The sequence below is a fragment of the Typopeltis vanoorti genome, chromosome 16, assembly GCF_054136105.1.
Source record: "Typopeltis vanoorti isolate ZY-2024b chromosome 16, IOZ_Tvanoo_1.0, whole genome shotgun sequence".
Lineage (NCBI taxonomy): Eukaryota > Metazoa > Arthropoda > Arachnida > Uropygi > Thelyphonidae > Typopeltis > Typopeltis vanoorti.
The window spans coordinates 3,418,944-3,442,802 of record NC_143564.1 but is presented as its reverse complement, the minus strand read 5'-3'; the positions used below and the strand labels follow the sequence as shown (position 1 = coordinate 3,442,802).

Genomic DNA, 23,859 nt, shown 5'->3' with positions numbered 1-23,859 from the left:
TTTTTGGTCTCACCCCATATGTGAGAGCAGTATTCAATAGCCAGGCAGATTTGTGATTTGTATAAGGTTAACAGCTGTTCAAGGGTGAAGTAATGTCTTGAAAGAAAGAGAAGACCTAATTTATTTGAAGCTCAGGATGCAATAGTTGTGATGTGTTTATGCCAGGAGAAGCTTGATGTCAGGGTAATTCCAAGAAGAGAAATTTCAAACTGTCAGGAAATTTGGGTATTATTTGGGTAATAATATTGGGAAAAAAAAAGGTTATTTTTTATGAGAAATAAGACAGAACTGGGTTTTATTAGCATTGAAATTGAGAAGGTTATCTGAACCCCCATTGGAGGATGGCTTGGAGATCAGAATTGAAGGCGGGTGTGGTTGATGTTCTGTAGGTTGAGGTGAGTCGTGTAGAGTACGGTTTATCAAATGAAAGGGAGGAGTACAATGTGCTATCTGCAAAACTGTGGATTGGTGGGAGGTCTACTGAAGTAGGCCACTGATATATAGCAGGAAGAGGGTAGGTGATAGGACAGTGCCTTGCAGAACCCTGGCATGAGTTGAATGGTGAGAGGATACACCATCACACACAGTGTGCATCCAGACAGAAAGCAGACAATCCAACTACAGAAATCCTGAGACAGACCAAATGATGGTAGTTTGCTTAGTAAGCCTTTGTGCCAGACCAAGTCAAAAGCTTTGAAGATATCAAGTGCAACAACTTGAGATTCACCAAACTTTTCCATGGCATTTGTCCAGAGATGAGTGATATATGTGAGCAGATCTCCTGTTGATTGGCAGACAGAATCCATACTGCGGTTGTTTATTAGGTGGATGCCTTCAAGGTAGTGTAGAAGTTGGGAAATTTATGTATGCATAGGAAGCAAAGTGTGAAGCCAGAAGATTGACTTTTTCTGTAGGTGATGATGCAATAGAGCTATCTGGGTACGAGAGGGGTGGGAATAGTGTTGGGAAGAAGTTACGGCCAATTGTTTTGGTAGAGACCAAAAGGCTTGGCTGGCGGTTGGACACATTGCTAGTTTCCTGCTTTTTGCTCTTTCAAACACTGATTTGGAAGCAATGATTGTTTTTTCCCCCATCTATTTCGGGTTTCAGTATAAGCTCTAAAGGAGGATGAAGTTCTTGATGAAAGTCAGTTGTGGTATACTTGATTTTTCATTTGTACAGCGTTGGCACATCTTTTGGAGAACCAGGTTTTAGTTAGGAAATGGCAGTTCAGAGTAGTGTGGAGAATGTATGTTTCCATGCCAGTGAGGATTACTTTAGTGAGGCCAAAAGCAATAGTCTAACCATGGAATGAAGCATAGAAGTCGCAGAGTCTGTCCCACTTAGCACTGTTATAATGCCAAACGACTCTTCTATGGGAGTGGCTGTGTAAGTGCTGTTGCATGGGGGAGGAGATGAGCACTATATTGTGGTCAGAATTACTTAGGAGGCCCACTACTTTCAATATGTATTTGGAGGAGTCATTGGTGAGGAAGAGAATCTAAGGTGTTGGGGTTTGATTATCTGGTATTTTGGTTGGCATCTGAACAAGTTGTGTAAGGTCATTAGTGACGGCAGCATCTCTTCTGCAAGATCTGTACAACTGGAGGAGGAAAGGGATGAATGATGTTTTAGTGAGACTCAAAGTGATCAGATTATCCTCACCCCCACTGAAGGATGGTAAGAAAATTAATGCTTAAGGTAATGGATGAAGATGATCTTCAAACTTGGGATATCTGAGAACTGCATGGTTTGTCAAATGAGTAGGATGAATAGAGAATGCTATCATCAACAAACCTGTGAATAGGATTCGTGATGATTGAGAGTAAATTATTTATGTACAGGAGAAAGAGGGTAGGTGATAGAACAGAGCTTGAGGCACTCCTGCAATGGTGATGAAGCTCGAAGAGGAAGAGGGAGATATCCATCATGCAATGAATGACCAGAGAGAAAGCTGGCATTCAATTAAAGACGGTGGCAGGTAGACTAAAAGAAGGCAGTCTGCATAGCAGGATTCAATGCCAGAGAATATCAAAAGTTCTGGAAATGTCAAGAGTGACTGCATGCTTCTATGAACCTTTCCATGGCACCTGACCAACAGTGGGTGATATAGGCCAGTGCTTCCCAAACTTCTGTATGTCAGGGCCCCCCTTTGGAAAAATTAAAACATTTCAAAAATATCCCCCCCCTCGAAAAATCATAATATAGACATATATTATTATAATATTTATTTATATTTCATTATATTCAATACAAAACATACACAGCGAATCTTGCAATAATCAAATGCAAATATTACATTTTTAGCATCTTACATACACATTTGACATGGCCCATATTATCTCATATTTTCAAATTGCATGAATCCTAAAATGATTAGTAATAAAGAAAGAATTAAAAACATAAAAGAAGTTTAATAACAATTTAATGTGATGGATGTGTTTCAATACTGCTCCAAAAAAGTCAATATCAGGTGAAATATTTGAAACTGCAATTCTTAGATTTCTGTTTTGAAATGAAACTTATATGAATAAGCATATATTTACTAATATTCTGTAAGGGCCAGAAGCAAAATTTGTGAAACTGCACCAATGTGTGATTGTTTTTTCCATTAAAATATAAAAAATAACAAAAAAAGAAATAATAAATAATAAAAATTAAATACGTTTCTTTTAAGATAAAAAAATCTACTTAAGTCTTAAAACATTTTCAATTTGTTTTTATTATTTCACGGCCCCCAAGGGGATCGCGATCCACAATTTGGGAAGCGCTGATATAGGCTATATACAAATAGCCTAGTCGCAAAGATGCTCCACATACAAACTTTGTTTGCTTGCACTTGGATAAAGGATTAAACCAAGAATATAATTTCTTGGCATCTTTAATTTATTCATAAAGGCCTAACTAATAAATAAATAACCATCAGTTAACCCATATTTACATATGGCTTGATTGGGAGAGCATGTCCTTGATATTAAGACATACATGACAAGACTATATCCCAAATATTGTTCAGAAACAGTTCAGAAAAATCAAATAAGGTGGTTGGGACACCAGGTTAGATTTCTACTCCTATGTCCAGTTGCTAATGCTGTCTGCAAACCAGCTAAAGGAAACAGAAGGAGAGAAACGCCAAGAAATATGCCAACAGACATTTTGTCTGTTGCAATTTAAATTGTTTCACTTACTCACTGTCATGTGTAAACTATACCAAGCTGCCTTGTTGCATAAGGCAGGTGGAGCCAAATTACATAAAGCAATTTGGCTCAACCTTCATGTATATTAGTGTATATATTTCCCTATTAACCTAAATAAAGTATGCTAACAATGACTGTCAACTATTTTCGCAAAAGTACAATAAGCTCATGCACTCGAGCAACCTTGCTAGACTGTGTATGCTAGACTAAGCCCTAATTTTGTATTTTTTTAAATAATACAAAAAAAAGAAAGATGACCATAGAAAATGCATTAAAAATTAAGCTGGAAAATTTTTTTTTAAAATGTAGGAACACACACCCACACACCAGGATACTATTAGCACATTAACATTTCATCATTTACTCCTGACCAACTTCATCCCAAACTAGGCTATTATTTATCTGCTGTCTGATTTCATCAGCTCTTAGATTTTCATACTCTAAGACACTTTCCATAACCATACTATCTTCAATTAGCTCTTCATAACTTATTTTAAAGGTATTAACACCACCAAACAAACTATTTTATAAAAATTTTTTATTAACTGGCTAATATTTCACTGGATTTCAAACCAGTGGTCTACAGAGCACAAGGCAGCGTGGTATAGTTTACACATGACAGTGAGTAAGTGAAACAATTTAAATTGCAACAGACAAAAGATCAAAGTCCTAATTTGGTGCCCTTTAATGTTGTAAAAAAAAAAAACAACTATTATAGCTATGCAGGAATTGGTCTTAAATTTACCAAATTTTTGGCAAATTAATGAAAACCATATTTGTTCAGGTTAAGAGAATTCTTCATAGCCATGGCTGACTAAAAATAATTATTATTTATTTTATTTTTAGAATCAGCTATGGCTATGAAGAATTCTCTTAACCTGAACAAGTATTGTTGCATTAATTTGCCAAAAGTTTGGGAGACTATTATCTTAAGATCAACTCATATACAGCTGCAATACTGTTTTTTACAACATTAGAGAGTGCCAATTAGGACTTTAAATCATTTATCTCTTACAATTTGAATTTTTTTAATTACTCATTGTCGTGTGTAAAAACATGCTGCTTTGTGCTCTGAAGATGCTAGTTTGGAGGCTAGCAAAAAATATAAGTCAGAAAATATCCATCTGTTCATTAGTCATTAACAGATGCCAAATGGTCATTCAGATGCTTGGTCCATAAGTTGCTGTTGAAAAACAGCTACATTCAAAATCCTCAACTTCATTCCTGTGGAGATAGACTCATCCTTCTAGATTTTAGACAAGTCTTGACTGTTATTTTAGCCATTTCTAATCTTCTTCTGACATGTTGTGAACAGAAATTCTACACCTTAATAATGGATTCTAGGTACTCAAACTTACTTCCTCAATTCTTTCTCCATTAAGAAAGACTTGTTCTTAGGAGCTTTCCTGTCTGAATTTCCTTTGAGAACCACAGGTTTTGTCTTACTAGAACTGGGATGAAATCCTCTGTTCATACTGATCTCGTTAACTTTGTCAAGAATTTTTCTAGTCCTTATGTCATTACAAAGGAATAGTGTATCACTTGCACACCTCAGATTACTGATCCATCTAACACCCATCCTAATTCCTGTCTTGAGCTCATCAAATGCTACATGCATGTCCTCAGAATACATAATAAACAAGTGAGGAGAAAATAGGCATCCTAATTCGTTTTCCAACCTGAAGCCAATCAGTTTATCCAATACCTGTTCTTTACCGTGTCTTCTTGCTTCACTGTACAAGTTAGCTATCAACATGATAATATGTAGAAGAAACCTCATTATTTTCCCACAGTTTTAAATGCTGATCACAGTCAAAAGCTTCAGAGTAATCTATGAAACACATTACGATAGGGAATCTAAATTCCTTATACATTTCTATGACCTGTCTAAAGCAAAGGAAACGATCTCTGGTACCCTTACCTTTCCTAAAACTGGCTTGTTCCTCAGACATCTCTGCTTCAATTTTGGCCTCAATTCTAGTTAGAATGATCTTTAATAAAATCTTGCTTGCATGAAAGATTAAACTAATAGATCTATATTTCTTGTAATCCTTCAACTCTCTTCTTATGTAAAGGTACAAAAACCGACTTCATCTAGTCTCTAGACCATGACCCTGTCTCCCATATACTTGTAAGCAATCTATGAAACACTGTTATCCCTCTATCCACTATGACCTTAATTAATTCTGCTGGGATTCCACCTACACCTGAGACCTTACTGCTATTAAGCCGTTTCACTACTCTTTCAACCTCATGCCTAAGTGGAGGAGGTTCCAAATCGAAATTTTCCCGTTGAGAGGGGCTCCACAAATTTTCTTTATCCTCTCTGTTGTACAGGTCCTCAGAGTATTCTTTCCATCTGTTTTTGATTTCCAGTTCTTCTGTTAGTACTGTTCCATTCTCGTCTTTGATGACATTCAATGGGGCTTAAACTTGTGCTTCATGAACTAAACAAAACATCATTTTATAATTGTGCATCCTCATCTGGAACTCTATCTCTTCAGATTTATTAGTATAAAAATTTTCCTTGTCCTGCCTGATGGCTCTTCTGACTTTTCTATGTAATGCCTTACATTTTTCACTCCCTGTGTCTCTTTGTTTCTCCAACTGCCTTCTTTCAATTAGATTGCATGTTGAATCTGATATCCACAGGTCTCTCAGTCTTCTATTGGACTGAGATACTTCTTGGCTGTATCCTGTATTATAATCTTGACTCCTTCCCAAAGCATTTCACCAGTCTCCAAAAAGATCATCAAACGAGTTGATGCTTCTTGTGTGAACCCACTAGGAATTACTCTAGCATCTAGTCTAGTGGGACTTCAAAACCTTCAAAGCCTAACAGTGAAGGTTTCAAAGTCTTAGTCTTACTTTGGTTCTTACTAGCTGATGATCTGTACCACAGTCTGCTCCAGGACAAGTATGCACATCAGAGATACTTGTCTTCCACAGTTGGAGAAACAGGATGTAATCAACCTGGTGCCTTGACATCAATGTTAGATATCCAAGTATAGCCCCACTGTGGATGTTTCTGGAAGCAGGTATTGGTAATAACTTATCTGTTAGCATAGGCAAATTCCAACAGTCTTTCATCATGGGTATTACGTTCATCCGGACTAAATATGCTACACTCAGGCCTAATTCTCTTACTCTTCCCACTTTCACAAAGTTCCCTAAGTACATCTCTCCTTAGTAGGTAGTCCAAAACAATCTAAGTTTTCATAGAATTCCTCACTCTCCATCAGACTTATCTGTGTGGGTGCATAAACTACTGCGATTGACACATTGGTAGAATGAGCCTTAAGTCTAATACAAATTATCCTGTCATTAACAGGATTATAACCAAGAAGGGCTCTTGCCTGAATATCTTTAGAAACACAGCTACCCCACGATGCTTTGAGCCACCTCCTGAATAAACAACTAGCTTATCATCCTGTCTTTTGAAGTGTCTTTCTCCATTCCATCTGGCCTCTGAATTCCAATGATGTCATTTTTGTATCTCTCCATCTCTTTACAGACAATATCAAGAGTACCTATCTGTAGACCCTGTATATTCCATGTCTTATATAAATTTTCCCTCTAAGATCAATCCTATACCTTCTGTATTCCTCATTCGCAATATCACTGGCTTTTGTTGGAAACTGTAACATACTTCTCGAACAGGACCCTCTACCTAAGCCCTGAACATTGCTCTGATTATTCCGCATGAGATGTATTATAAGGTACAACCATATTAACATTTTGAAATGAAGTCACTAGAAGAAAAAAAGTGGTAGGGTTGCAGAGATCCTTTCAACATATCTGACAGTTTTGAGAGAAGGTAGATCTCCCACTGCATAAAATGAAATGAAATGGCAAAATAGGAAAGATTCACCCATAGCCCTCAAACTAATAGCACTGTGGGGGGGAGCAAGAAGAAGAGAAATAAAGAAAAGAAAGAAGGGGATGCACTAGAGATAATATAACAGATGTATATTGTATGAAGTAAGGTATGGTCCAACATCAGATACCTCAGGTGTGCTAGTTAATAAACATTAAAAAAAAAAAAAAAGAAGTTAATTTGGTGTTGTTAATACCGTTAAAATAAGTTACGAATAACGCTCAACACATAAGCTTGTAGATTTATGATTCTCTGCAAAGACGATATTGTATACAATGCACAACAGTTCAGTATCTTGAAATTGAAATTGGTCAAATAACTCAACAGGTTAGTCTTCTTCAAACAATACTGTGACAGTGATATTATTCCCGCTTTTTTCAGATTTAAAGAAAAGTTAAATTTGGCAAAGGCATATCGTATTTTGTTGTATATCAACTGGATGTTGATAGTGCATGGGAAGTAGCAAAGAAGTGCTTGAGGGAGGTAATGGCAGATTGCATACCTAGAATGAGGAGATGTTGGAAGTTTTCCCACTTGGCTATACCATAAATTAAAGATGCCAAGAAATTATATTCTTGGCTTAATGCTAGATTGAGGACTCTCTGGGTCTGGCTCTCACTGATGAAATCTCAATAAAGGTAGAAACCAGTCTGGGTAGTGACCTTTCCTACAGTACATAGCATTATATATGATCATAAAGATATGTGTTTTGCATTATGGGATACTAAGGCAAGTGACGTGAAGTCAATAGTTTCTATATAAGAGTTGCCTGCCCAGTCCGTAAATTAACTTCAGGCTCAAACTTTGTTTGCTTACACTTGGATAAAGGATTAAACCAAGAATATAATTTCTTGGAATCTTCAATTTATAGTCAAGAGAGTAAATCAATCAAGGAATCAATCATCATCAAATTCCTTACATGTACCCTCAAAAGGTGTACAGGATATAATACTACTACATGAAGAACTTAACATCATTACTAACTTCCTATCAACAATTTTCCTCCAAATCAATCTGTTATCTATCAAGACTCCAACATTATCAGATCTTATATTTCTGTCTTTTAATGCACTTTTTACTGTATCAATCCACCTATATCTTCATCTTCATCTTGGTCTTTTTCCTGCCAATCTGGCAGAGAACACGTGTTTTGCTAATCTTTCCTCTCCCGTTTTGTTTAAGTGATGAAAAATAAATAAATAATAATAAAAAAAAATAATTGTGGAGGGAATTTAAGGAGAAAGGTGACCAGCAGGCACATGAACAGTACAAGACACAGGCCAGAAGGGTAACTAGTGTGGGTAAGAAAGGGAAAAAGCAGAGTATGAAAGGAAAGTAGCAATCCAGGCTAAAGATAATCCCAAAGAGTTCTTTCGATATGCTGCAAGTAAAAGAAAGAATGTATGCACGTAAAGCAAAAGAAAGAATGTATATGGTATGATGTTTTCAATGAATACTGATGGTAGGGACGTAACTGAATCAGTTGAAATAGTAGAATTACTAAGTGAACACTTTGCAAGAGTATATCATCCAGGTGGTGATAATGCAGGAATGAGAGAGCCAAAGGCTTATGTGTGAACTGAGGTAAATGAAATGGCCGTGCATAGCATATTGCAGAACCTTAATGTGAATACAGTTGTGGAATTGGATGGTATAACAGCTCAAGTTTTATAGTGGCGAGAGAATTGTCAGTGCCCTTGACTATATTGTTTCAATCTAAATCTGAGCTATAGGTTAGTCCTGAGGGGGTGGAAAGAGGGGAAAATAGTTCCATTGCATAAGGGAGACTACAAGCAAATTACCGACTGATCAGCATATCAGAAGTTGTTTTCTAAGTATTGGATAAGTCAGTCAAGAGCAAAATATAGGAATGGATAGATGGTAATTGAATACTGTATTGAGGACAGCATGGTTTTGTGAAGAATTGGTCATGCCTCAGTAACTTGCTCACGTTTTATAATACAGCGACAGCTGAGTTGGATAAAGGTAATGGATTTAAAGTGATACTGCTGGACTCTGCAAAGTCTTTTGACAGGATATCATATGGAATTCCAATCAGAAAACTGCAGTACATGGGGATGGATATAAGGTTGGTGAGATGGATAGGAGGGTGGTTGATGGAGAGATATCAGGGAGTAGTTTATTCAGGAGTAGAGTCCAAAGGAAGGCCTGTGACTAGTGGTGTGCCACAGGGTTCTGTTCTTGGGCTGCTACTGTTTACTTTGTACATTAGCAATATAGGAAAGGATCTGCATTCAGTTGTTTGCTGATGGTGCAAAGTAGGGTAGAGCAACAGTTAATACAGATCATGTCAAAATTTTGCAAGATGATTTGGAGAGATCACCAGACTAGGTAAAGGGGAATGGATGTCAGTGTAATGTGGCAAAGTGTAAGGTTATGCATTTTGAGGTGAAAAGATTATCAGCTGTATACCACATTGGTGGAACTGTTCCAGGAAATTGACAAGGCCAGAGACTTGGGAGTGTTAGTGGATAGAGAGTTAAAGTTTAGGGGACACATAGCAAAAGTGACTAAAGCAGTTCATCAGATCACTTTGTTACTGAAGGATACTTTGAACAATAACCTGCTTGTAGAGACAAGCAGGTTATTGTTCCTCTTTATCGAGCTTTGACAAGATCCCATCTTGACTGTGTGCAGATCTGGGCACCAGGGTTTCTTGGTGATGATGATGAGGAGGTGGAGAGGATCTAGAGGCAAGTGACCAAGATGGTAGTAGGCTATGGAATGAACCTTACGAGAACAAGCTGAAGATCTGTTGATTATAGCAACTGGTTGATAGGTGGGAAAAGGGTGACAAGATTGAGACATACAAATTACTGAGGGGTTTTAACAAGATTAATTCAGAAGAAATTTTTCAGAACAGGTGTGGCGGTGTTGGAGAACTAGGGGTCATCCTTGGAAACTGAGTGAGAGTGTAGTTAGCAAGGGTCTTAGAACTAGGTTTTTTGTTTGGAGAATAGTGAATGAGTGGGATAAGTTGCCAGAGTCTGTTTTGGGTGCCATGACTGTGAACAAGTTCAAAGCAAAGTATGATACATACCGCGCAAATGTTGGCTAGTTCTTGACATGATGTTTAGGGCGTCCTTCGATGAGTCTAAGGACATCCTGGAGTTTTTTTTTTTTTTAACACTTTATTACATCTTGCATACAATTAATAATTACATTATAAAATTATAGAAGTTACAAAATTTAAAAATTATAAAAATTACATACATATAATAATAATTTTTTTTTATTAGTAAAATTACGATTAATATTGTGATTAAATATTTACAACACATAAGATTACCTATTTACAACAGATTTTTTTCCCCCTGCATAATGTATTAATAATAATAATATAATACAGCATTTATTCGTTTAACAATGAGTTATATATATATTTACAATTTTGATTTAAAAAAAATTTTTTTTTTAGTATATTTAAGTGCTGTAACTACAGCACCGAAATGTGATATATGGGTTTGGATTATTATTTATTTATTTTATATCTTGGATGAGATGTAATTTCTCAGCTTTCATCCTCGAAGCCTATTTGTAAGCTTATCTGAGGATGACACCAGTTAGTCATTATTTATTGGTTTTTTTGCTGTGTTGGGAAGTTACGAAATCAAACCTATGTTTAATAGGTTTGATTCCCACTGCAGCCGTTGACTGAGAAATTCGCGCATGCCACACACATACATACGAACTTGGAATGTCTTGTGCGTCGCTGAACTGGATGCCTGAATGAATATATTGTGTTTCATTAAGTTTGAACTGTATTTTGGGCGCATGTTTCTTGTTCATAGTATGTCCTTAGAGCTCTTTTCAGGCTATTGTAGTTTATAAGGTTTCTGTATTCAAAAGGTAATTTGTTTATCATGTCTGGGATGTAGAAGTTTCGTGTGCCCTTTCCGTAGTAATTATTGTATTTATATGTGATATAATTAGTTGTCTGAGGTCTTGTTATATGATATGTATTGCTGACGGTCCTGTAGTTGGCATCGAAATAACGTTTTAGCAAAGCTGCATAGTGACATAAGTGTTTTGCTGTCAGTATTTTATGTTCTGACATTGCAGTGTCAAGCAATCCCTCGATTAGTACGCCTAATGCATTCTTTAAAACAGGCGCATTAATCGAAAACGCACTAATCGAATATAATAACCTATTGGAAAAAGTATAATTTGTTCCTCAAATTTCTTTTTTGAACCTTAATTTTTTTATAAAAGAATTAAGGTATGTCTCACGGCCTAGTTAAAGGAAAAACCATGAAGCTGAAACATATTCAGAATATAAATTTTATTATTCTACTTCTTAACAAAGAATTGAGCCAACATAGTTTGGTGGGCATTTTGTTTCTTTTTTTCATACAACCGACGGTATGGCCCTATTGCCTCTTCTGCAAATTATACTGCTTCTCTCTCTTCATCAGGGTCAACCTCTAAGCATTGCTGCTTAAAAGCTTCGATTGTACGAAAAATATTTTCAAATTGTTTCTGTGAAATCTCTTTTGGCTGAATATCACTGGATAAATTTTCTTCATATTCTTCGCGATCTTCCCGCTGTGCATCTAAATTTAGCAGGTGGGAATCACTCAATTCTTCATAATGAGATTTAATTAACTCTTGGACGTTATCATTGAAGAGGAGAAAGAAAAGAAGGATGTACAAATTGGTCACCAATACGCAAAATCACGTGCTTTACAATAAAATTTCCCAACTGTTATTTATACAAGCAAAATAGTTACCACTTTAAAAACTACAATAATCATAAAAGAAAAGTTAATTTTCCGACATGTAATAATAAATAAACAACTCATCCCAGAAGACGGATTGATTACCCTATTATCGGAATGGATTCTCCTTTTTGCGACATGCGCAGAAGTGTCGAAGGGTCTTGAATCCGTGGGCGTACTATAGCAGACGACATAAATTTTGGCAGTAAAAATTTGGAACATAGTATACATAGAAGTAGTGTAGTATGCCATTAAAAATAACTTTCTAAAATGTTTTAAAATCAGTAATTAAATTATTTCATTCTGGTAAGTGATTTTTTTAAAATAGTTAGCCATAAAAATGTATAGATAAATTTTTAAAATCTGTAACATCTATTTTTAAGATGTATATAGGCACACTAATCGAATTTGGGTATCGAAAAAAAATGACGCACTAATCGAAAATGCACTAACTAAGGGATTAATGTATAAAGTCGTTATTGTCTCTTTGTTCCCAAAAGATCAGTTTTATCATTTGGTACTGTAATGACAATCTATTTAGTTTGTAAGGTGCACAGAAAGCATATGTTGTTATAGCGCATCTTAGTATATTTTGGCATAGTGCTTTGTATATTAGTGTTTTTAGGTGGGTGGGAACTATGTCTTTTAACCGGTAGAGTTTGCCAGTTATTGTTCGGAGTTTGTTGTATAGATGATTTATGTGGTTTTTTGTTGCCTGCAATAATAATATTTACCGATGGGTAAGTTTAGCTCTCCTATGAGAACAAGTTGCCACTACTCTCATAGAGTTTACTAAGTTAAACGGTTGTATAACCACCTTACGTGAAGAACTATTTAATGTTTTAGATCTGAACTGTGGGCCAATCCTTTCATCACATCTCTGAAGTTTTGGCAAAAAAAGAATTCACAAAAGTTAAAAGCAGGCACTTGAAGAAATTTGAAATCCCACAACAGCACCAATGTACTATGTTCTGACCACAACTTTGATGAGATTGCATGGTCATAAATTTATTGTCACAGGTGCTTACAGAAGAAGCTAAGAAGACTGTTAGTCTGGATCATAACTTTGCCATTACAACTAAACAAGTTCTCCAAAATAGAAATTATGATGAATGTAAAATAGGGCATGTACAATCTTCCATCCTCAACGGCTAATAATGTGTTTAGACATAGCAAACATCCTAAGCAAAGCAAAACCATCAAAAAGTAATATACCACAGAATGAAATAGCTGTCTTAAAAACGTTATATAAGGATAAAAATATTATTATTACAAAAGCTTATAAGGGTAATGCAATGGTTATCATGAATCACGAGGATTACAACAACTTTAAAATACACGATCTTCTATGTGACACTTTTACTTAGCAAATTATAGATCTAGATCCCATTATGTCTCAAAGGGAAAAAGTGACTTCTTGGCCCAAAGAAATAAACAAAATAAAACCAATTCATGTTAAACCACTCTTTATTTATGGAGTACCTAAAATCCACAGATCCAATATTCCCCTATGCCCTATAGTTGATAGCATAGATAGTCCTACTTATAAACTTGCCCAACACCTAAGTCTCTTTCCCCCCCTTATGGCAACTTCTCTACTTTTGTAAAAAATGCAGTCCATTTCCAATCATTAGTTAAAAATCATATCCTTAAAAATTCAGACATAATGGTTATTTCTTTATTTACTAATGTACCACTAATAGACACTCTTAATTTAATAAAGTCCAAATTTCCTCCTGATATCTTTGAATTATTCAAATTCACAATGTATGCTGGTTACTGATATCGGTTACCCCACTTTCTCCCTCTTCAGTTAACTTTTACATGGAACACTTGGAAAACAAAATAGTTACCACAGCTACATACAAGTCCTAGTGTAGTTACACTTTGTTGATGATGTGTTTGCTATTTGGCCCCATGGACAATACACTTTGGATGCTTTTGTCACCTACCTAAACATCCAACACCCCAAAATTCATTTTGCAACAGAAAAAGAATCTAATAACTGTTTGCCTTTTCTTGACATATTAGTCACCCACCTTTCAGATGGATCACTATCTTTTTCCATTTACAGAAAACCAACATACACAAGAAGATATCTACATAAACAATTACATCATCATTCAGCCCAACAGTATGGTATTCTACAAATACTTACATATAAAACCAGAGCAATTTATTCTAATGATACAGCTCTTTCCACAGAACTTAAATATCTGCACCATACTTTCTTGGCTAATGGTTATAATCCTACAAAATAGATAAAATACTGTACAGACCCATTATTTCTCCATCTTCTAACATATAAGAACAAAACACTATTCCTATTCTCCATGGTATACCAGAAAAGACAGCCAAACTAACTAATAAAACATGGCCTTTGCACCACATTCAAACCGCATGTTAAATTAGCAACTCTGATGCATTCCCTTAAGGAAAACTCCATCCTCTACCATATCCTGGAGTGTATGAAGTTACTTGTGACTGGGTGCTTTTGGATATACTTTTTTTTTACAACATTTGACGGTGTGATGTTAGGACTTTAGATCTTTTGTCCATTACAATTTGACTTACAATTTGTTTCACTTACTTATTGTCATGTATAATTCATAAAGAATGTATAATATATAAATACCCCTAATGTCTTTTCATTCTCCAAAGAGCAGTACATGCCTTTGCTCCTAGAAGTATTCCAAAATGATCTGTGTGTATTGAGACAATGTACTATCACTGGGTGAAGCTATTAGTACCTGATCATGTAAATTATGAACATGAATAGATTGCTGACCAGACATACCAAAAAAACACTTCTTCACACTAGTGCATTATCACTCCAACCTGCAATGCTATTACCATGATGAGTCCACTGACTTACGATGTAATCATAATGTTCTGCCCCTGCTGGATATCATAACATCATCATAAAAAATGGAATGGATGTCATTGTACCCCCCCCCCCCCCACACACACACACAAACATGCATTTGTCAAGTGTCCAGTGTTGGTGAAGGGGAATTCGGTGAGGTTGGCTGTCACTATACTTCACTGCAACAGGACTGGACATATCACTGTTAATATACCATTATGTGTGAGCAGACCAGCAGTTTGTTATGTTCATACTGTGCCACACCTATGTGGCACTGTATGGTAATGCCACAACTATGATAATTGCTCTATTACATTGAATTATATATGCTTTTTTGTAAGTGTATATACACATTTTTCTCCAGACAGTTAGTCAAGATTATACACTCCTATTTTCCAATAAAAGTAGCTTTTGTTTAATCTGCTGATGATTCTTCTTGCTTAAACATCATTGGTATCACATACACAATATTGCTGTTATAAAATAAAACCTTCATAACATTAATAAGATCCACCACTCCTCCTTCAACATCTTTGTTGAATAGACATTCAATATGACACACACAACAAACAACAGAAAGGAAGATGGCAATCCACTCAAAAAGGGTAGCAGGGAGCCATACAATGGCAGCTTAGTGAGAAGGCTGCAATGTTAGACTTGAATGACTTGGAAATATCAAGAACAATCACATGAGTTTCTCCTTAGGTGAAACCTAAGGGTATAAAAACCGTATAAGTTTCACTGTGATTGAATATTAAAAATACCATGTTTAAAATTTCATAAATGTGACATTATAATTTAGAATGACACCAATGCTGAAATACCTAAATAAATAATAAAATTTATTATTATTAAATTTGTTAATTAAAAAATACCACAAAGCTTGAATTTAATAATCCCCCCCCCCTTAAAATTTTTAAAACTCATACAGCTATATTGAACACAGAATTCTAGTAATGACAGTTTATATACTAAATTTGCTACCTGCTTATCAAATTGTACTAATTCATATATGACATTAGCTACTTCCATCAGCGTATAAGAAGGCAAGTAAAATACACAGGCTTGGATCAGGGTATTCAATAATGTCTGCCCATGTTCGAGGAGAACATTCTGAATAAGTGATCTTCTCTGATGATAATCTGCCGCTTCCTGTGAAATAAATGCATGCACATTAAAGCATTAGATTGATTTTATTATACATTTCAACTGAATGCTGAAATAAATTATGAAGTATGAAAATGATTCAAGATATTCATAAAAACAACTCAACCTGGAGTCATTTTGGTTGATGCAATGTAAAAAGTTTATTTACTGTCATTTATAAAGTAATTTTGGCCTTAAAATAGGCTGATACAAAGAACAGAGGCAGGTGGAATGAGAACTGCGCATATATGCTGACTAGCAGCAGCCCATTTTTTTACATGTCTAAAGAAAAAAAGAGAGGAATGGTGGTCAGTTTAGTGGACCAGTACCCATGAAAATACTTATAGAAAAGCATAAAGCCAAAACAAAATGTCAGTGAGAAAGTGTCTAGAGTGTGTCTGGAAGAGAAAGGAGTCATCTATTAAGTGGACTATCCTCTTCTGTAGCGTATCAGATACTTTTATATTATTATTATATTTTATGCGGAGCTCTCAAAGCTCAGTCATTATAGACAAAGCCCTTTAGTCAGAAAGACATGGGTTTGAGTCCCGTCAGTGATGTGAGGAACCTTTATCTGGTCTCTTTCAATGAAAGGTGAGTTAGCCAGTCTCATACGGAGGTAGGGGGTTTTTTCACCCAGAAACTTGGTTTTTTTTTGTCCCCCACAAAAGGCAAATTGGCCCTGTGAAAACATTCATCTACAGACATAGGACACACCAGGAGGCATAGAGCTAACCACCTTATTCTTGTTACAGTTGCAAGAATTAAAAAAAACCCTCGATACTGTAAAAAAGTAAAAGAGGAAGGATTAAGAAGAGGAAGAAGATTTTTTTATGCATTATCCCAAATAGGAGAACAATATTATAAGGTTTGGCAAATTTGGAATTTACATAATGGTATGAGTAGTCCAAGTGAGAAGTGTCTTGAACATAAAAGGATGCCACTGTTTATTTTTTTAAAATGACTGTGGATCTGATAAGTGTATATGTATGTATGTGCATAGCCACATACCAAGAAAGGCTAGAAGTGTAATCTTGACTGCAGAACTAAGTATTATTACAGGTAAGAGACAAAGCCCTGTCTTATTTCTCTTATGAGCCTTTGTCATTCCTAAGTAATATGAAAGATAAAAATCAACATATAATTAGGTGGACCCTGGAACTACAGGAATATAATATTGATTATGGCTTATATTCCAGGAAAAAGAAATATAGTGACAGATTACCCATCTGAATCTTTAGGGTCTGATGATGATCAATTATGTAGGGTTAACCATTTGCATCAAGATGAAGAGAAGTCCTAAATTCATGTTACTGGTAAGATGAATAAGGAACCTAATTCACAAATCTGGGAAAAGGATCATATTATTCAAGCTCAGAAAGATGATCCTTTATTAAAAACTATTTATGAAGCAGTACTGAGAGATGAGACTCAATCAGATACATTTTTGAACCTGGAAAACTTACATTTGAATAAGGATGGGTTACTACAGACCAGAGAAACTGAAGAAGAAGAAAGGTCGAAAGTAAAAATAAGAATTATGAAAATATATGTAAGGAATCTCAAATGATTCCTTACATATACTTTCATAATTCTGACTTGGCAAAGAATAAATACATATGGAAAGGTATGAAGAGTGACACACTCGCATGCATTAAGTGGCAATTAAGATCACCTTTCAGAGGAAAAGCTCCATTGCCAACTAGTAAAAAAGACAACAGGTGTATTCTATTAGCCAATAGATATGCTAACTAGTATTCCTGAAGCAATGGCAATCAAAGATCAAACTACAAAGACTATTGCAAGGACGTTCTTAAATATGATTATTAATAGATATGGAACTCCTCAGACCTTACTTTCAGATCAAGGAGCAAATTTTACATCTGAACTGTTTTCACAATTTTGTAAACTGTTAAATGTTAAGATTTTTACCACACCTTGCCACCCTCAGTATAATGGTATGTGTGAAAGTTGAATAAAAATATAAAGCAAATACTTTCCAATCTGGCAAACACTAAAATGAATATGTCAGGGATTCTCAACCTATGATACGCGTACCACTGGTGGTACGTGGGCCACTGCCAGGTGGTACAAAAACAGAGTATAAAATAAAAGGTTAAATTAACATATTTTTTTACTCGCAACATGAGCTGAGAATTAAAATTGTATGCATAAATATTCTACTTAAAATATTTCATGCAACTAAATGAAAACAATTAGATTTTAAATCATTAAAAACTTTTGTATAATAATATACAAAAATAATACGTAAGTTTAATTTGAATTTAACGAGTATTAATCAAATGACAATGATAGAAAGTAACTCGAACATATTTGATCGGACAACAACAGAAAACAGTTTGTCCGTTGTCATTTGTTTAGCCATGAGCCGCAGTTACAGTTAAGAAAGTAGTGGTGTTAGATTATTGTCTTTGAATGTGAGATTTTATTTGTGAAATTGTCATATTTATATGTAGTTTGTGCCAGAGGATAGAAACCAGAGCATGAATAAATGGTTAACGAGCGGATCCTCAAAATGATCGAAGGGAGAAATTAGTGTAAGCAGGGGAAACAATTATTCTCTGCCAGAAGTCACTACTTCGAATCCTAACCAACTGACAGAGGACATCATTGTACAAGAATGCAACAAAAAGCCCCATACAGCACAACATAAATATAATCTTAGTCATTTATCATATGGTTTCACATATACTGGAGAAAAAACCGCACCTGTTCCTCAGTGTGTGATTTGTTATGAAACGCTATCAAAACATTCGATGAAGCCTTCCCTTCTTAAACGTCATTTTTAAACCAAGCATGACGATTTAAAACACAAACCTTTGGAATATTTCCAGAGAAAACTGTCTGATTTGTCAGCAAGGAAAAAACAAATATCCTCATTTTCAGAATTTAACACGAAGGCTCTGGAGGCATCTTATGAAGTCAGTTTAAGAATAGCTAAGGCAGGAAAACCTCACACAATCGGAGAATCATTAATATTACCAGCAGCTACAGATATGGTTAGAATAATTTTGGCGGAAAAGGCTGCAAAACAACTTGAAATGATTTCATTATCCAATGACTCCGTATCACAAAGAATTTCAGATTTGTCTTCAAATGTTAATGAGCAGTTAATAGAAAAAGTTCAGGCTAGTAAATACTTTTCCATACAATTAGATGAAACTACTAACATTACCAGCATGGCCCATCTTCTTATGTATATAAGATTTATAGATGGGAAAACAGCGAAGGAAGAGTTCTTGTTTTGTGAACCACTGCCTGCTCGAACAACCTCATATGAAATATTTTCAAAATTAGACCAATTTATGAAAATGAATGATATAAAATTGAATAAATATGTTGGTGTTTGTTCTGATGAAGCATGTGCAATGGTTGGGAAACACAGTGGCATTGTTGCATAAATTAAAGAAGTAGCTCCACAAGCAAAATTTGTACATTGTAGCATTCATCATGAGGCTTTAGCTGCAAGAAATATGCCTGTTGCTCTGAAGACAGTTTTGAATGAAAGTGTGAGAATTGTTAACTTCATTAAGTCCAGAGCCATGAATTCACGACTATTTTTCATTTTGTGCAATGAAATGGGTGCTGAACATGATTCTCTTTTACTTCACACTGAAGTTAGGTGGCTGTCGAGGGGAAATGTATTTTGGACTTCTTTCAGAAGTGCAGATTTTTCTCTCTGACAAATCTTCACTCAAACTCAAGTCTGAGTCTGAGGATTTGTCAGACTCAGACTGAGTTATTTCACTAATGAATTGTGGCTTACCTGGCAGACTTATTTTGCCACTTCAACCAGCTGAACATGAGCTTGCAGGGTGCACGTATTTCCTTATTCTTGGTACAGGATAAAACTGTGGCTCTTAAGAAAAAACTTGGCTTCATCGTTTAAAGAAATCAATACTGGAAACGTGTTCTTTTCCATTGTTGGATGCTTTCTTAACTTAGAATGAAATTCTTCTTCATAGTGAACTGGCAGTGAATATAAAGAAGCATCTTGGGAGTCTAATCACAGATTTCAAAGAATACTTCCCTGAAAACCTGGCTTCAGAATTTTGGATTAGAGAGCTGTTTGCCATTGATGACACATTACCAGAAACGTTAACTCCCTCTGAGAAAGATGAACTAATTGAGCTCTCCTGCAACGGAAGTCTCAGGCAAACAATCAAGAGGATGGATTTAACAGACTTCTGGTTGGCAAGAAGAAATGAATATCCAATATAAAAGCTGTAAAATTTCTGTTGGTGTTTCGCAACTATTTACCTTTGTGAATGTGAGTTTTCTTCTCTTATTTATATCAAAAACAAGTACAGGAATAAGCTGAATGTTGAACCCGATTTAAGACACCAGACATTAAGAAGTTGTGTTTAGCTAAAGAAGCACAACCTTCACACTGAAACAAGAATGCGAGTTCTGTAATTAAAAATATGTTACATTTCTAGCTTGTACTGATGATCAACAAAGCCACTCCGTTTGCTGGGATAGATCAGAAAATATCTTTCGCTGTGATGATGAGTTTGAGAGGAAAATTGTAGAATCAAGGGAAATCCTGCTGAACCCTGTCCACTTAAACAATAATTTGAGTTATAACATCCCAGATAGCCATGCTGCAGTTATTCAATATTGGCGTTCACGTGAGCCTGCACACACACTTGCAATAAACAATGGTACGCCTGTTAGAACAACTTGAAAAAATACAACGTTTTTTATGTATCAATTATGTGTGTGGCAATTTTTACCTGTAATTTCCAGTTTGTTTAGATACTTCAATGTTTATTTACTATTCTTTTCCTTTAAGAATACCTGAGGAAGGCTGTTATAAGCCGAAACTAGTCGTATTATTCTTATTAAAATCTTTATAAGTTATCTTGGTTTTAAGTCATTAAATCTGTTTTTTAAAATAAAAAAAAAAAATAAAAAAAAAAATAAAAAAAAAATATATATATATATATATATATATATATATATATATGTATTCAAGATACCAAGTAATTTTATATAAACTTGGTTTTTAATCCTATTTCCCGAGTGAGCAAACAGACAAGTAAGTCAAGTTTGCGCCTGCACGTAGTGCAACTCTGAGGCAACTCATGGTAAAGGCGGATTAAGCTCTGATCACTTTCCTTAGTATTTTTCACTTAATGTAAAGCACATCCCCTTGCGGAGATGTATGAAGCTATGCATTAAAGGCAATGGTCACTACTCATACTGGTTTCACTTTGTTTAAGTGCGGGGATACCATTCCCAATACTAGTAAAATTCCCCGGATCACCCAATAATGAGTGGCCCGCAGGATCAGAAAGTCAGAAACTCAGTTGGCTCTACACCATGGCAGGTTCTCCCACCACCAAGCAGAGCCGCTCATTTGGAAGGGTAACAACAACAGCCGTGCCTCAGTTAACTTCACAGGCTACAGCACTGTGATTCATTATCCCCACTCAGGCCCTAGATGACAGCAACAGCCGAGCCTCGGTTAAAACTTCATGGGCTACAGCATTGTCATTCATCACCCAAGCTTCCAACCGGTTTCGACCTTTATTGAGGTCTCGTCAGTGGGAGCCAGACCTGACAATGCCAAGGTTGAAGTAATACAGAGCTTATGAATTTTACCTAAACAAGTTGCACAAGGTGCTTTGACCTTATTAAATAAAATCTCAGGATGGGAGATAGATGTAGAAAGTTTTTTAACTTGGGTATATTATGTATTCAAGATGCCAAGTAATTTTATATAAACTTGGTTTTTAATCCTATTTCCCAAGTGAGCAAATAGACAAGTAAGTCAAGTTTATATAAAATTACTTGGTATCTTGAATACATAATATACCCAAGTTAAAAAACTTTCTACATCTATCTCTCAACCTGAGATTTTATTTAATAAGGTCAAAGTACCTTGTGGCAACTTGTTTAGGTAAAATTCATAAGCTCTGTATTACTTCAACCTTAGCACTGTCAGGTCTTGCTCCTACTGACGAGACCTCAATAAAGGTCGAAACCAGTATGGGTAGTGACATTGCCTTTAATGCATAGCTTCATACATCTCTGCAAGGGGATGTGCTTTACATTAAGTGAAAAATACTAAGGAAAGTGATCAGAGCTTAATCCACCTTTACCATGAGTTGTCTCAGACTTGCACTACGTGCAGGCGCAAACTTGATTTACTTATCTGTTTGCTCACTTGAGAAATAGGATTAAAAACCAAGTTTATATAAAATTACTTGGTATCTTGAATACATAATATACCCAAGTTAAAAAACTTTCTACATCTATCTATCTATCATCATGAGATTTTATTTATTAAGGTCAAAGCACCTTGTGGCAACTTGTTTAGGTAAAATTCATAAGCTCTGTATTACTTCAACCTTAGCATTGTCAGGTCTGGCTCCCACTGATGAGACTTCAATAAAGGTTGAAACTGGTATGGGTAGTGACCACTGCCTTTAATGCATAGCTTCATACATGTTGAAAGTTTATTTTTCACTTGGTTAGAGTATAACAAATTTAGTTTAATCCTTTATCCAAGTGTGAGCAAACAAAGTTTGCGCCTGAAAGTATCTTCAGGACTGGGGTAAGGTGGTACAACACCAGAGCAACTCGTTGCAAAGGTGGAGCAAGCTACCAACACTCCTGTCTCAGTATCTCCTATAATGCAAAACATCTCCTTGCAGATATGTCTAATGTTATGCATTAAGGGAAGGGCCACTACCCAGACTAGTTTCGACCTTTATTGAGGTCTCTTCAGTGGGAACCAGGCCCAAGTTGAGATACCAGGCAGAAGCATTAGCAGGTCATCTCTACCTATAGGAGTTGGCAAATGGTGTGCCACCCTTTTTTTTAATAAATTACTCTGGATTTAGAGAAAGATGTTGAAAGTTTATTTTTCACTTGGTTAGAGTGTTGGTAGCTTGCTCCACCTTTGCAACGAGTTGCCCTGGTGTTGTACCACCTTACCCCAGTCCTGAAAATACTTTCAGGCGCAAACTTTGTTAGCTCACACTTGGATAAAGGATTAAACTAAATTTGTTATACTCTAACCAAGTGAAAAATAAACTTTCAACATCTTTCTCTAAATCCAGAGTAATTTATTAAAAAAAGGGTGGCACACCATTTGGCAACTCCTATAGGTAGAGATGACCTGCTAATGCTTCTGCCTGGTATCTCAACTTGGGCCTGGTTCCCACTGAAGAGACCTCAATAAAGGTCGAAACTAGTCTGGGTAGTGGCCCTTCCCTTAATGCATAACATTAGACATATCTGCAAGGAGATGTTTTGCATTATAGGAGATACTGAGACAGGAGTGTTGGTAGCTTGCTCCACCTTTGCAACGAGTTGCCCTGGTGTTGTACCACCTTACCCCAGTCCTGAAGATACTTTCAGGTGCAAACTTTGTTTGCTCACACTTGGATAAAGGATTAAACTAAATTTGTTATAGCTTCATACATCTCTGCTTACATTAAGGTAAAAATACTAAGGAAAGTGATCAGATCTTAATCCACCTTTACCAGGAGTTGCCTCAGACGTGCACTATGCGCAGGTGCAAACTTGATTTACTTGTCTGTTTGCTCACTTGGGAAATAGGATTAAAAACCAAGTTTATATAAAATTACTTGGTATCTTGAATACATAATATATCCAAGTTAAAAAGCTTTTCACACACACACATATATATATGTTAAAGATACTAAGTTATTTTAAATATAAACCTGTATTTTTTTTTTTTTTACTCCATTTCCCAAGTAAGCAAACAGACAAGTCAGTCAAGTTTGCGTCTGCAAGTGTTGCAAGTCTAACTGACCCTGCACATAGTGCAAGTCCAAGAGGGCGCCAAAAATAGGACTTTAGATCTTTTGTCTTTTGCAATTATATTGTTTCACTCACTCACTGTTGTGTATACAAGTGTGTTGTGCTCTGATGATGCTGAGTTGAAAATCAGCGAAATATAAGTGTTAATAAAACATCTTTGTGATAAAAGTGTGTGTGTGTGTGGTATTGTTAATACTGTGAAAAATAAGTCATGAA

General features: G+C 35.7%; 1 protein-coding gene across 1 annotated transcript in view; it reads right to left on the bottom strand.

The window, feature by feature from the left end:
* Nucleotides 1–23,859, bottom strand: part of Tnpo-SR (transportin 3) — a 605,621-nt gene that overhangs the window by 61,917 nt on the left and 519,845 nt on the right. Inside the window, exon 23 of the mRNA XM_090405918.1 lies at nt 15,664–15,831. Within this exon, the coding sequence (XP_090262044.1) occupies nt 15,664–15,831 (168 nt within the window). The remainder of the gene's footprint in view (nt 1–15,663; nt 15,832–23,859) is intronic.